The sequence below is a fragment of the Trichosurus vulpecula genome, chromosome 1 (genome assembly GCF_011100635.1).
Source record: "Trichosurus vulpecula isolate mTriVul1 chromosome 1, mTriVul1.pri, whole genome shotgun sequence".
In the NCBI taxonomy this organism is placed as follows: Eukaryota; Metazoa; Chordata; class Mammalia; order Diprotodontia; family Phalangeridae; genus Trichosurus; species Trichosurus vulpecula.
In genome coordinates this window covers 362,231,935-362,245,960 of record NC_050573.1, presented here as the reverse complement: position 1 = coordinate 362,245,960, position 14,026 = coordinate 362,231,935, and the positions used below count along the sequence as shown (strand labels likewise).

The window sequence follows — 14,026 nt, the reverse complement described above, 5'->3', positions numbered from 1 at the left end:
CAGATATTTAAGTGCCTGTGACAGAGCATGGAGGGCAAAAAGCAGCCAGGAGACACAGGCTTGGCCCTTGGTTTGATATTCTTGGCTGGGGAAGCAAACAGACAGACATGAAACATCTAGAGAACAATATAAGATAATTATGCTAATCTACAGTAGATCTGAAATACCACATTTCAAAGAAAGGAAGAAACTAGAATGGAAACAGCCAAGAGGTGGTTCTTAAGGTAGAATCCTAAAGGTTTTAGGATTACATTGGCAAAGAAAGAGGAGCATGGTCCGGACAAAGCTAATACTTAGAGGCAGAGAAGAGAGATTAAGCATGACATATAATAGGGGATATGGATAAAAAAGCTACCTTAACTCTGCCTGAAGTAACTAAAGCAACAGGGAATATATGTACTGAACTGGCACCAGCAATTCTAACCGCTAGGCTAATTTAGTTAAATATAGTCTTCTCTTTTGGGTGCTCCTTTTCAACTGCCTATAACACATGCTGTGTTATTATCCACTTTAGATGGGTCACTGACAAATATCAGGGAGTATAAACCAAGCAGGCCCTACACTGCAAAGGACCCACAAAAAGGGTAGAAATTTATTAATTTTTCAAATGAAAAAGAGTAAAGTAGGCAATTTTTATATTTTACTTGGGGGTCCAAATCTTAAAAAACTATAGGAAAAGTGGATATACATGAGAATGTAAGCTCCTTGGGAGCAGGGATCATTTCATTCATTTCTATCTATATTCCTCATGCCCAATATAGTGCTGGCACATAGTAAGAGCTTAATAAATGATTGTTGATTGATCACTATAAACACATACTCAGTTTAGCATTTTTAATCACCAAGTAATGTTAAAATATATAATTCAATGAGATAAAAAAATTATCTGTGCAGATAAACATTCCCAAGTCTTAAAATAAGTTATGCTAAGTTTTAAAGAATTTTTTCTTTTAGTTAAATAAAAATTTAATAATTGAAAACCATGTCATAATAATAGTCATGCACTCCTTTAGGCTACTCACAACTTTTTCTATAAAATGCATAATACTAGTAAAATTTTTAAAAATTGGGGCAGCTAGGTGGCACAGTGACTAGAGCACCAGCTCTGGAGTCAGGAGGACCTGAGTTCAAATCCAGCCTCAGACGCTTGACACACTTACTAGCTGTGTGACCTTGGGCAAGTCACTTAACCCCAACTGCCCTGCCTTCCCCCCTGCAAAAAACAAAAACAAAAAGTAAAAAAAAAATTTTTTTTTTTAAATTGGAGATGAACAAAAATATTTGTGAACCCGAAAGTTAAAGATATTTTATTTTCAGGATGACATTAAAAGCAGTTGGATTAAAAAATATATTAATCATCTAAATTGTTTTTTGTTTTTGCATTTTTGGCTGAGAAACATAACAAAAACTCTCTATACATTAAGTACTTTATTCTATTATTTCATCAGCTATACAAGTACTGTCATATTAGGTTTAAAACAGAAATGGTTTTAGAGTTGTAGCCAAATATCATTTTATACAATGTCCTGAGTATATGGCTAAGAATAGTCTAAATGTATGAAAGTATACAATTCTCCCCAGAATTCTATACCTAGGTTACTGAATACCTTTCATAGGAGGTAAGACAGAATAAGAATTATTAGACATTTGGGATTTGGGGAAGGGATAGAGGAAATGGTGGTTAACTAGGGGTGGGTAGGATACACTATAGGCAGCAACATTCAACTTTGGGAGAAAACTGTGGGTTAATTTTACATTTAACATTTACGAGGCTAGTTTCTAACATGCTATAAAGGCAATATTCTAAATCAACTAGTGGGCTTGTAAATGCCAATTTTTTTTTTAAAAAAAGTTTTAAAATTGTTTAATTCTTATGATACAGGTTACTTTTTAAAATAATCTTTTTCTTTTCCCTTTTCCATTTCTTTCTCCTCATGATTTCCAATCAAATTCTTTCTGGTTTTGCTTTCCAACACTAAGCACTAGGAAACGAAGATCTAAAAATTTCCTATCTCTCAGGAGGTCTTCCTGAATTATATCAATGAGCAAGAATGTGAAACTGCGGAAAGCCAACTGATCTCCAAGTTAAGAAATTTCACTTTGGCTCAACCAAGCTATCAAAGTAGAAAGGAGGGAGGCTACAACTTTCCAGGTAGGAGGATGTAACTTTTTAAAAGTGAGTATTACTAGAAAAAGTATTTCATAATTAAGGGAGAAAATCTGATTTACACCCAAAATAACAACACATCTGCCCAAACAAACCCAGCAAGAACATTTATCATGTCATTTACTCTATGTGTTGAAGTAAAGACTATCACGTTACATAGGATGAATGCATTAAAATCAGTCTGAAGGAATATTAGTTTCCAGATAATTACCTGTCAACTTTGATTCTTGCCAAGAGTGGTTCCAGCCAGCCTACTGTACACTCACAATGAGCATCTAAGAAGGTGATGACCTGGCCTTTAGAAACAGCAGCTCCCTTTAATCTGGCTCTGATTAGTCCAGAGCGCTGCTCCATTCGAATTACATGAACTGGGACTTTCAATTTCCTTACATAACTCTCCAGGGGTCTCTTTAAAAAGTCTGAAAAGAAAAATGACAAAAATTAGGCATAAAAAGCTGGATTCATTGCTTCATGAACACTAGGGTAATTTTGTTTTACCCTTACGTGGTAATTTGGTTTACCCCTTGAGTTGGGGGGAGGGAGAAGGGAGTGCAGGAGAAGGAAACAAAGAAATAAAACTGAAAGGATGTTTTATATTATGCTTGAACTTTCTTGAAAATTCCATTAAATAGGGGCAGCTAGGTGGTGCAGAGCATAGAGCTGGCCCTGGAGTCAGGAGGAACTGAGTTCAAATCCCACTTTAGACACTTCCTAGCGATGTGACTCTGGGCAAGTCACTTAACCCCTATTGCCTCCCCCGCAAAAGAAAAGTCCATTAAGAAAAAAGGAGCTTGCACTCTATTCAGAGGGACAAAGAGCACATCTATAACAACATACAGGTATGAGATAGGTAGGAAGGGCATTAGCAGCTGGAGGAATCCAAAAGTTAACAAGCACAACTAGGTGACCATATGTCTTAAAAACAAAGAGGGGAATCTCAAGATGATAAAAGACCTTAGAGGTTATCTCACCCAGCCTGTATTTAAACAGGAATCCCCTTTACAACATCTAGAGTCTTCTTGAAGACCTCTACTGATGAGCAATTCCACTACCACATTTCACTTTTTTGGATTGTTCTAACTGGCAGAGAGTTTTTTTTTTCTTACACTGAAATAAAAACTAACTACAAATTCCACCTATTGATCCCAATTAAATCCTCTGGGGCCAAACATAAGACATTCCTCTTCCATGTGAGGTTATTAAAAAATACTGGAATATAGCTATCATGTCCCTTTTAAGTCTTTTCAATTCTAAACTAAATATATTTAGTTACTTAAACTGAAGCCTACATGGCATGGTCTTCAACCCTCTTACCACCTTGGTAGCCAGTATCTAGACATGTTCCAGCAGGTCAATACCCTTCTCAAAATATGATACCTAGAACTGAACAGAACACTCCTGATATGGTGGATGTGACAAAGTACAACCAGACTATGATCTTCCATTGGTCTGGATACCATGTCTTTCTAGTGTAACCTAAGAACACAAGAGTAATAGGCAAGCAAGCAAGCAAGAATTTACTTAAGCATTTATTAAGTGCCAGTAACAGTGCAGGGGATATAAAGACAAAAATCAAACTGTTGATGTCATGCATGATAATGTCAACAGTCCTCCTCTTTCTCCCATTTCTCAATTGGGGAAAAATTCATCCCATAATATAAGCTGAATCACCTAAAGATCCCAGCCTTTCATGGGGGATGTGTGCAATAAGTAAATAAATATAAAAAATAAATACAAGATAACTGGGCTGGGAGTGGCAATAGCAGCCAGAGAGATGAGTAGAATGTGGCACATGAGCTGAACTTTTAAGAAAAGTAGGAATTCAAGAGGCAAAGGTGAGGAGGAATCATGTTCTAGGCATGGGGGGACATCCAGGTCAAAGACCTGGGAAGTAGAAGAGGGAGGGTTGTGTGTGAGGAGCAAGAAAGTCAGTTTGGCTCAACCACAGAGTACAAGAATGGAAGTAATACGGACAAACTCTGGAATGAGGATGGAGTACAGTTATAAAGGATTTTTTAAGAATATGTAACTAGAGTAAATACGAAGTTTTTTTCAGAGGGAATGAGTGAAAATGAAGATGTAATTTTTTTTTCCCTATCCATGTTCACAGACTTCCTGAAATCCATTCACAGATGCTAGGTTCTGGAAGCCAAGATGGCAGAGTAAGCAGGAAATCACTGTCACTCTCCCATACTGACCTCTGAAAAACCCAGAAAATATCATCCCAGGAAAAATCCTAAAATAGGGGAAAAGATGGAGTGGAATAGTCTGTTAGCTTGGGAAACTTGAAGGATAGGCAAGAAAGGTCTGTCTCATTGGGGTAAAACAGGAGCACATTTCAAAACAGGAAGTATCCCCGCAAGCCAGCAACAAGCCCCACCTCAGCAAATCAGTGGGGGATCCTGAGTCCCTGGGTGGTGGAGCAGGCAAACATCAACACCAAGACCCCAGACGTGATGTAGCATAGCCGGGAAACAGCAGATTCCAGTTCAGAGAACCACCAAATGAACTGGCATAGCCGGGTAGGCAGGTGTCCTCTAGCAGTAGACTTCTACATGCTAGTGGCCAGACTTCCATGTGCTTCAGCACAGCCCCAAGTGGGTAGGCATCCTTCAGGTGCTGGACCTCCCTGTGTTCTGGCACAGCCCAAGCTGGGCAGGCATCCTCCAGTGGCCAGACCTCCACATGCTTCACATTAGCACCAGGGAAATGCAGAAAAACCCCACCAAGCCTCAGCATACACCAGACACCACTACTAGGTCCCTAGCTCAGCACCAGATAAGTTGTCAGACCCCTACAGCCTCCAGCTACCAGCACCAGAGGTCCCAGCACACAACGACAGCAACCAGGCTCCTGGGCCCCAGCACAAGAAGCCTGGGTCAGGAACCACTGTGCCCCAGAAGCAGAGCTCAACTTTAAAAGCCTGGAAGTAGGCAAACAAGATCAGCAAAAAGCAAAAATGAACACTGACCACAGACAGTTTCTATAAGGACAGGGAAGATCTAAACATGAACTCAGAAGAGGACAATATTGTTAATATACCTACATCTGAAACCTCAAAGGGAAATATGAATTGGTCTCAAGCCCATGAAGCCTTCCTGGAAGAGCCCAAGAAGGATTTTAAAAGTCAAATAAGAGAGGAAGAAGAAAAATTGGGAAAAGAAATGAGAGGTATGCAAGAGAGAGTCAACAGCTTGGAAAACAAAGGACAAAAATCGACTGAAGAAAACAATTCCTAAAAAAACACAACCGGCCAAATGGAAAAAAAAAATCCACTAAAGAAAACAACTCTTTAAAAAGTAGAACTGGCGAAATGGAAAAGGAGGTACAAAAGCTAACTGAAGAAAACAATTTCTTAAAAACTAGAACGGGGCAAGTGGAAGCTAATGATTCTATGAGACATCAATAATAAAACAAAATCAAAACAATGAAAAAATAGGAGAAAATGTAAAATACCTCATTAGGAGAGATAATTTAAGAATTAGTGGTCTACCCGAAAGCCATGATTAAAAAAAGAGCTTGGAAAGCATCTTCTAAGAAATTATCAAGGACAACTGCCCTGATATCCTAGAATCAGAGGGTAAAATAGTCACTGAAAGAATCCACCAATCACCTCATGAAAGAGATCCCAAAATGAAAATTCCAAGGAATATTGTAGCCAAATTCCAGAATTATCATGTCAAAGAGAAAATAGTGCAAGCAGCCAGAAAGAAACAATTCAAATATTGTGGAACCGGTCAAGATTATGCAAAACCTAGCAGTTTCTACATTAAAGGATCAGAGGGCTTGGAATATGATATTCCAGAAGCCAAAGGAGTTTGGATTACAACCAAGAATCAACTACCCAGCAAAAGTGAGCATAGTTTTTCAGGGGAAAAATGGACATTAAATGAAAGAGAGGACTTTCAATCATTCCTGATTAAAAAACCAAAGCTAAACAGAAAATCTGATCTTCAAATCCAAGATTCAAGAGAAGCATAAAAAGGTAAACAGGAAAGGGAAAAAAAAATGTTATTCAATAAGGTTAAACTATTTACACACCTACATGGGAATATGATACTTGTAACTCTTGAGAACGGTATCTTTATTATGACATTTAGAAGAGGTACACATAGACAGAGGGTAGGGGTATAAGTTGATTTTGATGTGATAACAAAAAATTTAAGGGGTTAAAAAAAGGACTGTACTGGGAGAAGAGGAAAGGAGGAAGCAGAAAAGGGTAAATTACATCACGTGAAGAGGCACAAACACAGTAGAGTGAAAGAAGGGAGAGAGGTGAGCATTTTTAGAACCTTATTCTCATCAGATTTGGATCAAAGAGGGAATAACATACATATCCAGTTGGATATAGAAATCTATCTTACCCTACAGATAGTAGGAGAGAAAGGGGAAAGAAAAGGGAAGGGGGTTGAAAGAAAGGACAGGAGGTTAAGGGAGGTGGTGGTCAGAAGCAAAACACTGGTGAGGAGGGATGGGGTGAAAGGAGAGAGAAAAGTGTAAACAGGGGAAAATGGGACAGAGAGAAAGACACATTTAACAATAATAACTGTGAATGTGAATGGGATGAACTCTCCTGTAAAACAGAAGTGGATAGCAGTGGATTAAAAACCAGAATCCTACAATATGTTGTTTACAAGAAACATATCTGGAGCAGGAAGACAGACACACAGAGTAAAGGCAGAAGGCTGGAGAAGAACATATTTTGTTTCAGCTGAAGTAAAAAAAAGGAGGGGTAGCAATCTTGATCCCAAAGTAAAAGCAAAAATAGATCTAATTAAAAAAGACAAGGAAGGAAACTACATCTTGCTAAAAGGTACCATAGACAATGATGTAATATCAATACTAAACATATATGCACCAAGTGGTTAAGCATCCAAATTCTTAGAGGAGAAGTTAAGGGAGTTACAGGAGGAAATAACAAAACTATACTAGTGGGGGACCTCAAGCTCCCCCTCTCAGAGCTAGATAAATCTAACCACAAAATAAACAAGAAAGAAATTAAAGAGAGGAACAGAATTTTAGAAATGTTAGATATGGTAGACCTCTGGAGAAAACTGAATGGGGAAAGAAAGGAATATACCTTTTTCTCAGCCGTACATGGCTCCCACACAAAAACTGACCATGTTCTAGGGCAGGGGTGGGGAACCTGGGGCCTTGAGGCCATATGTGGCCTTCTAGGTCCATGGGTATGGCCTCTTGACTGAGTACAAGTTTTACAGAACAAATCCTTTTATTAAGGGTATTTGCTCTGTGAAGTTTGGATTCAGTCAAACAGGAGCACTTGAGGACCTAGAGGCCACATGTAGCCTTGATGCTGCAGGTTCCCCATCCTTGTACTAAGGCATAAAAACCTTATAATCCAATGCAGAAAGCAGAAATATTAAATGCATCCTTTTCAGATCCTGATACAATAATAATTACATGTAATAAAGGGCCATGGAAAGATAAGACTAAAAATTAATTGGAAACTAAATCATCTAATTCTAAAGAATGAGTGGGTTAAACAACAAATAATAAAGACAATCAATAATTTCATCTAAGAGAATGAAAAAAAAACACACCAAAACTTATAGGATGCAGCCAAAGCAATACTTAGGGGAAATTTTATATCTCTAAATGCTTACATGAATAAAATAGACAAAGAAGAGCTCAATGGATTGTGCATGCAACTAAGAAAGCTATAAAAAGAACAAATTAAAAATCACCAATTAAATACCAAATTAGAAAATCTGAAAACCAAAGGAGAAATCAATAAAATTGAAATTAAGAAAACTACTGCACTAATAAATAAAACTAAGAGCTGGTTTTATGGGGAAAAACCCAATAAAATAGATAAATCTTTGGTTAATTTGATTAAAAAAACCAAAGGAAACTAAATTACCAGTATCAAAAATGAAAAGGGTGAATTCACCACCAATGAATAGGAAATGAAAGCAATAATAAAGAGCTATTTTGCCCATCTGTATGCCAATAAACCTGACAATCTAAGTGAAATGGATAAATATTTGCAAAAACATAAATTGCCCAAATTAACAGAAGAGGAAATAAAATACTTAAATAATCCCATTTCAGGAAAAGAAATTGAATAAGCCCTCAATGAATTTCCTAAGAAAAAACTCCAGGACCAGACGGATTTACAAGTGAATTCTACCAAACACTTAAAGAATAATTAAATTAATTCTAATAATGTATAAACTATTTGGGAAAACAGGTGAAGGAGTCTTGGCAAATTCTTTTTATGATACAAATATGGTGCTGATACCTAAACCAGGAGAGCCAAAACAGAGAAAGAAAACTATAAACCAATTTCCCTAATGAATATTGATGCAAATTTAAAAAATGAAATATTAGCAAAGAGATTACAGCAATTTATCACAAGGATGACACACTATGACCAGGCAGGATTTATATCAGGAAGGCAGAGCTGGTTCAATATTAGGAAAACTATCAGCATAATTTACCATATCAATAACAAAACACTACATATCATAGAAACAAATGGAATTTTCCTTAAAATTATAAGTAGCATCTATCTAAAACCATTAGCAAGCATTACATGTAATGGGGATGAGCTAGAAGCATTTCCAATAAGATCAGGGGTGAAACATGGATGTCCATTATCACCATTGTAATTCAATAGCATACTAGAAATGTTAGCTTTAGCAGTAAGAGAAGAAAAAGAAATTGAAGGAATTAGGGTAGGCAATAAAAAAGCTATCACTCTTTGCCGGTGATATGATGGTATACTTAGAGAATCCTAGAGAATCAATTAAAAAGCTACTTAAAATAATTGACAAATTTAGCAAAGTTGCAGGATATGAAATAAACACACAAATCATTTACATTTCTATATATTATATATATAGTAATATATTTCTGTATATTACTAACAAAACTCGGCAGTGAGAGATAGAAAGAGAAATTCCATTTAAAGTAACTGTAGACACTATAAAATATTTGGAAGTCCATTTGCCAAGACAAACCCAGAAACTATATGAACACAATCACAAAACATTTTTCACACAAATGAAGTCAGATCTAAATAACTGCAAAAATATTAGTTGTTCATGGGTAGGATGAGCTAATATAATACAAACAACAATTCTACCTAAATTAATTTTCTTATTCAGTGCCATACTAATCAAACTACCAAAAAATTACTTTTAAAGCTGGAAAAAAGTAATAACAAAATTCATCTGGAGAACAAAAGGTAAGGAATATCATGAGAAGTAATGAAAATTAATGCAAGGGAAGGTGGCCTAGCCATACCAGATCCAAAACTCTATTATAAAGCAGCAATCATCAAAAATACTTGGTACTGGCTAAAAAAAAGAGTAGTGGATTAATGGAATAGGTTAGGTACACAAGATACAGTAGTTTGTTTTTTTTTTAAATTAAATTCAGTCCCAATGGAGAAACGCTATCAGTGAAGATATTCAAAAGAATGTGGCATGGATACTAAAGACAATTTCAAAAGAAGTTCCAAAAATGTATTTGTGAAGTGGTGTATAGAACATCATAAGGTGTTTCCTTTGAAGGCGATGCAATTAATTTCCATCGTATAAGTTCTGGTATATTCAGGAAGAAATCAATATCTTTACTTTATAATCATACCCTATATATTACAGCCTTAATATAATATGGAATTCAGGTGATAGGGGATTGGACTCTGTCTAGAAATATTTTATTAACTGGAAGTCCTAGAAAGAATTCATCTTGATACAGCCTCACTCATTCCACAGTCCTACTGCCCAGAGTCCCAAGGGATTCAAGCATAGCAAGGCTTGAATAACCATGCCCTGATTTTCTAAAGAATAGATATCAAATGATATTAAACTTGAAGATAACATTTGTCTAGTTTTCTTGCAGTTATTGAAGGTAAATGACAAAGGGCAACAGAATGGCATAAGGAAAGCAGACTGCAGCATCTGCCCTACTACTTCCTCTTTTCTCTCCATCTATATCACCTTGCTTGGAGGAATTAATACTCTCAGCTGTGCAACTTCATCCTATAGCTAAGCTCTCCTAATTGGTAAATGAATGCAAACTTACCTAACCCACTATATTAAGCCAGTCCCAGACCATGTTTCACATCCATCCACTCTGAATGCCTTGCTTAATACTCACCTGCCCTCTCCCCTTCCACCTTTAGGAACAGTAATCAATCAAAATCATTGATTCTGGAAAGGGTATGATAGCTTCACTTACCATTGCTGTGATTCCCCAGGACAAAACTCCCATCCCTGGCTCCCATCCCTTTATGTATTCCCTTTTAGAATGTATACTACTTGAAAACCACCTAACTTTTGTATCTGTATCTCCAGTGCCTTGCATGATATGGGGCACATAGTAAGCATTTAATAACCACTTTTTCATTCACTCATTCAAGCATCATGATGTCAATAATCCTTCTCTAACTCCTATTTCTCAATTGGGAAAAATTTCTTTCTATTATACAAGCTGAATAATTGAACATTATCATCTCAAAAAACTCAAAAATATCAGTTATTTCAAGGGGCATGAAAAAGCATGCCTCAATTTTAAGTGAACTGCAGCACATGACCCCAGATAACTGGCTTGCGGGAAATAGCTATAATATCAACAATGAGGACATGATAACTCATCGTGGAGCAAAGTTGAAAGATGACAGAGACAGTCCTAGGGTTGTCTTGGTATCCGTAAACTATTAAAAGATGCAGAGGAAGGCCTTAAACATGTCGGGTAGAGCCCCCATTGAAGATGTAATGAGGATCTGACAAGAACCACACAAGATAAGGAACCATGCAGTCTACGACCAGTACTTCTGTTGTCCCTATATTGATGGATCCACAGAAGTGTCTGAAGCTCCTGGTCTCCCCTTTCAGCTACCTCTCTAACAGTTATTTTTAAAGGACCTGAGAAGTCATAGTACAACTTCAATTTATGCCTTCCCCTCAAGTGGGTGAATGTTAGACACTGTACCAAGGTTATGGGTAAAAGAAAAAAAAAGAAACCAAGCTGTATTCACGCTCAGAGCTTAATTAATTTGAAGTCTTGATATATAGGATAAGTCAAAAGTTTCTAAGCTCAAAACCTTGCCTTTTCTGAAAAGGATACATAGAGGCAAGAATGCCAAAAGTGATGGAAGAAGAATGTAACATGCTTAAATTTCATATTATGTCTTAAACTCACTATCTTATGATGTATATTAATTGATTAGAAATATATATTGAATGTTCACTGAGTACAATGTACTGTGTTAAGTACGAATTACCTAACTAAAAGATCCTCATTACTTACCAATAAATTTGTTTCTTCACCAATATATCATACCACTTGGAGGTCTAGAAAAGCTTTTGATCCAGTAGATTTCCACAGAAATCAGATTGATCAGGAAAAGGGCATATTTCTCTTTACTTCATTACTGACAATCCTTTCGTGGGTAAATTCTTTAGCTTCCAATCAAATTCTTTATTTTTTTCAATCAATGAAAATCCTCCCCTACCTTTCCCAGCTCCCCCCTTCCTTCATTGAGAAAGAAAAAACAAAACCTCTGTTACATTAAAAAAAAACCAAAAACAAATCCTCACAATGGCCAGGTCTGCCCAAAATATATTTCAATCTGCTACACTCTGAGTGCATCACATCTCTATCTGCAGATGGTTAGTATGTGTCATCATGAGTCCTCTGCAATTGTGTATTTATTTGATCATTGAATTGGTCAGAGTTCTTATGTCTTTCAAAGTTGCTTACCTTTACAATATTCTTGTCATTTTATAAATTGGTTCTACTCACCTCATTTTGCAACAGTTCATACAAATTTCTCTGAAATCATCAGCTTCATCTTTTCTAACAGTACAACGGTATTGTATCACATTTATATACCATAACTTGTTCAGCCATTCCCGAAATGATGGGTACCCTATCAGACTCCAATTCTTTGTCACTACAGAAAGAGCTGCTATAAATAGTTCTGTAAATTCTCAGAATTTGTTTCTTTTGGACTAAAAATCTCTCTTAATCTACCTTCTCTCCTATTCCTTTCTCTTTCTTCTTCCCTCTCCCTGTTTTCCTGCTGAATGAAACTATTTTTGTGCCCAACTGTGTGTGTGTGTGTGTGTGTGTGTGTGTGTGCGTGTGTGTGTGTTCTTCCCTCCCTTGTCCAGTTCCAATGAGTGGGGTTCAAGTGTCAGCTTCTTCCCCAATACCTATCTCCCCATGTATATAGAATTCTACCAGAGCACACTGATTATGTGAAATAGTTTCTTCATTCTTCCTCCCAACCTCCAAACAGGTCATTCCTCTTCCCCTATCTTTTCCTTCTTTTTTTTAGACTCCCTCTATGATCCTTGATGATAGGTTCTGATCAGGATACACGTATTATTTCCTGATAATAGAATTTAAATAGTTTATCATTGTTTGGTTCCTCTCTTTTCATAGGAACACATGTAGCTTGCTCCTGACCCTGACCAGTGTGCAGAGAGATAGTTCAGTCCATCTCTCTATGCTGACCTACGCTGGAAAAATAACTGATTTTTTTTAAAAAAATTTCTCATTAGAATTCTGTTTGCTGTGTTTTCTAGATTCATTTGGAGGAGCCAGGGGCAGGAGGGGGTGGCAAGTGGGGCAGTACAACATATTTCTTCCTGCTACTCCATCACCTTGTCCGTAGTGCTTCAGAGTTGTTTTAATTTATATTTTAATGCTTATTAATGATTTAGATATTTTTTTTCATAATGCTACTGATAACTCTTTCAATCTAATTCAAGGATTATGTAAGGAAACAAGTTGTAAGTGGAGACGATGTCAGAGACAATAGTAGGGAGGAGTGAGAGAACTGTACTACTTAAAGGATTAAGATCTATCTTCAGAGAAAAATGTTTTACTGATAAGTCTGAGGTTTCTTGAAGAATGAACTGAATCATCCTTGTCAGCTGTTACAATAGGTTACTATGCAGGTTGGATCACCAGGAAGTAGGAAGAGAATAGTAATTACAGATTATAACTGCAGAACCAAGCAGATATTTCTGGCAGGAAGCTATGTCTAAGCAAAAAAGTGTTTTGTTTTGTTTTGTTTTGAAGTACTGGGAGGGCAAAGGAAAACAGGTGGTTAACCTATGGATTCTAAACAGGTCTGTCTCTAAGCCAAGGCCGTTCTGTCTCCACAAATGGGGTCTAACTTTAGAGAAGAGAGGAAGTCCAATTTCCTTGTAGCAGAATGAGCGTTGTGTAAAGGCTATAAAGAAGTATTCTTTTAGAAACTTGATGACAAGAATGTAGCCAGAGGAAACAAAGAGCTGTTAGTATATTATTCTTCCCTTCAGCAACTCTCCATAGAAAGATTGAGATCTCAGTCTCCCCAGGAAAGAAAGAGTTAGTGGAAGACAAGTTTAACATGAAAAGCTCCATTAACATGCAAGCCTTTTACATACTTTGAGGAGGAATTAGGGTGATTCATGAGAATAATTTTGTTTTATATAATCCTCGTGAAAAAAAAAATTGATGCTTGTCAGTTAGAGACTGGAATCTGGAAAACCTTTCCAGGAAAGAAAAATTTTAAGGCTGATACACAATTAGATTTTAGACTAGTGGTAAGCAGAAAATAAAAAGTAATAGGATGCAACTTAACTGACTAAATGCTGAAGATCAGAGTGACATAAAGACAGCAGGTAAACAACAGTACTAAAGCAAGGGCACCGACTGTCGATGCTTCTGTTTTCTGTAAGCTTTTCTGGTGTTGGAACCACCAGGACAACCTGATGATGTTTAGTTAGCTGGCAGGGAAAAAACTCCTAGCTACCAGTGTCAATGACTTCAACTTGCCAGCTGGGCTAGTAGAAGTCACCGAGTTTTAGAATAAATTGTCTTCCTTGCCTTGGG

At 36.9% G+C, this 14,026-nt stretch overlaps 1 protein-coding gene across 1 annotated transcript in view; it reads right to left on the bottom strand.

Moving 5' to 3' along the window:
• Positions 1-14,026, bottom strand: part of GALNT1 (polypeptide N-acetylgalactosaminyltransferase 1) — a 179,074-nt gene that overhangs the window by 50,961 nt on the left and 114,087 nt on the right. The window contains exon 5 of the mRNA XM_036765028.1: positions 2,379-2,586. Within this exon, the coding sequence (XP_036620923.1) occupies positions 2,379-2,586 (208 nt within the window). The remainder of the gene's footprint in view (positions 1-2,378; positions 2,587-14,026) is intronic.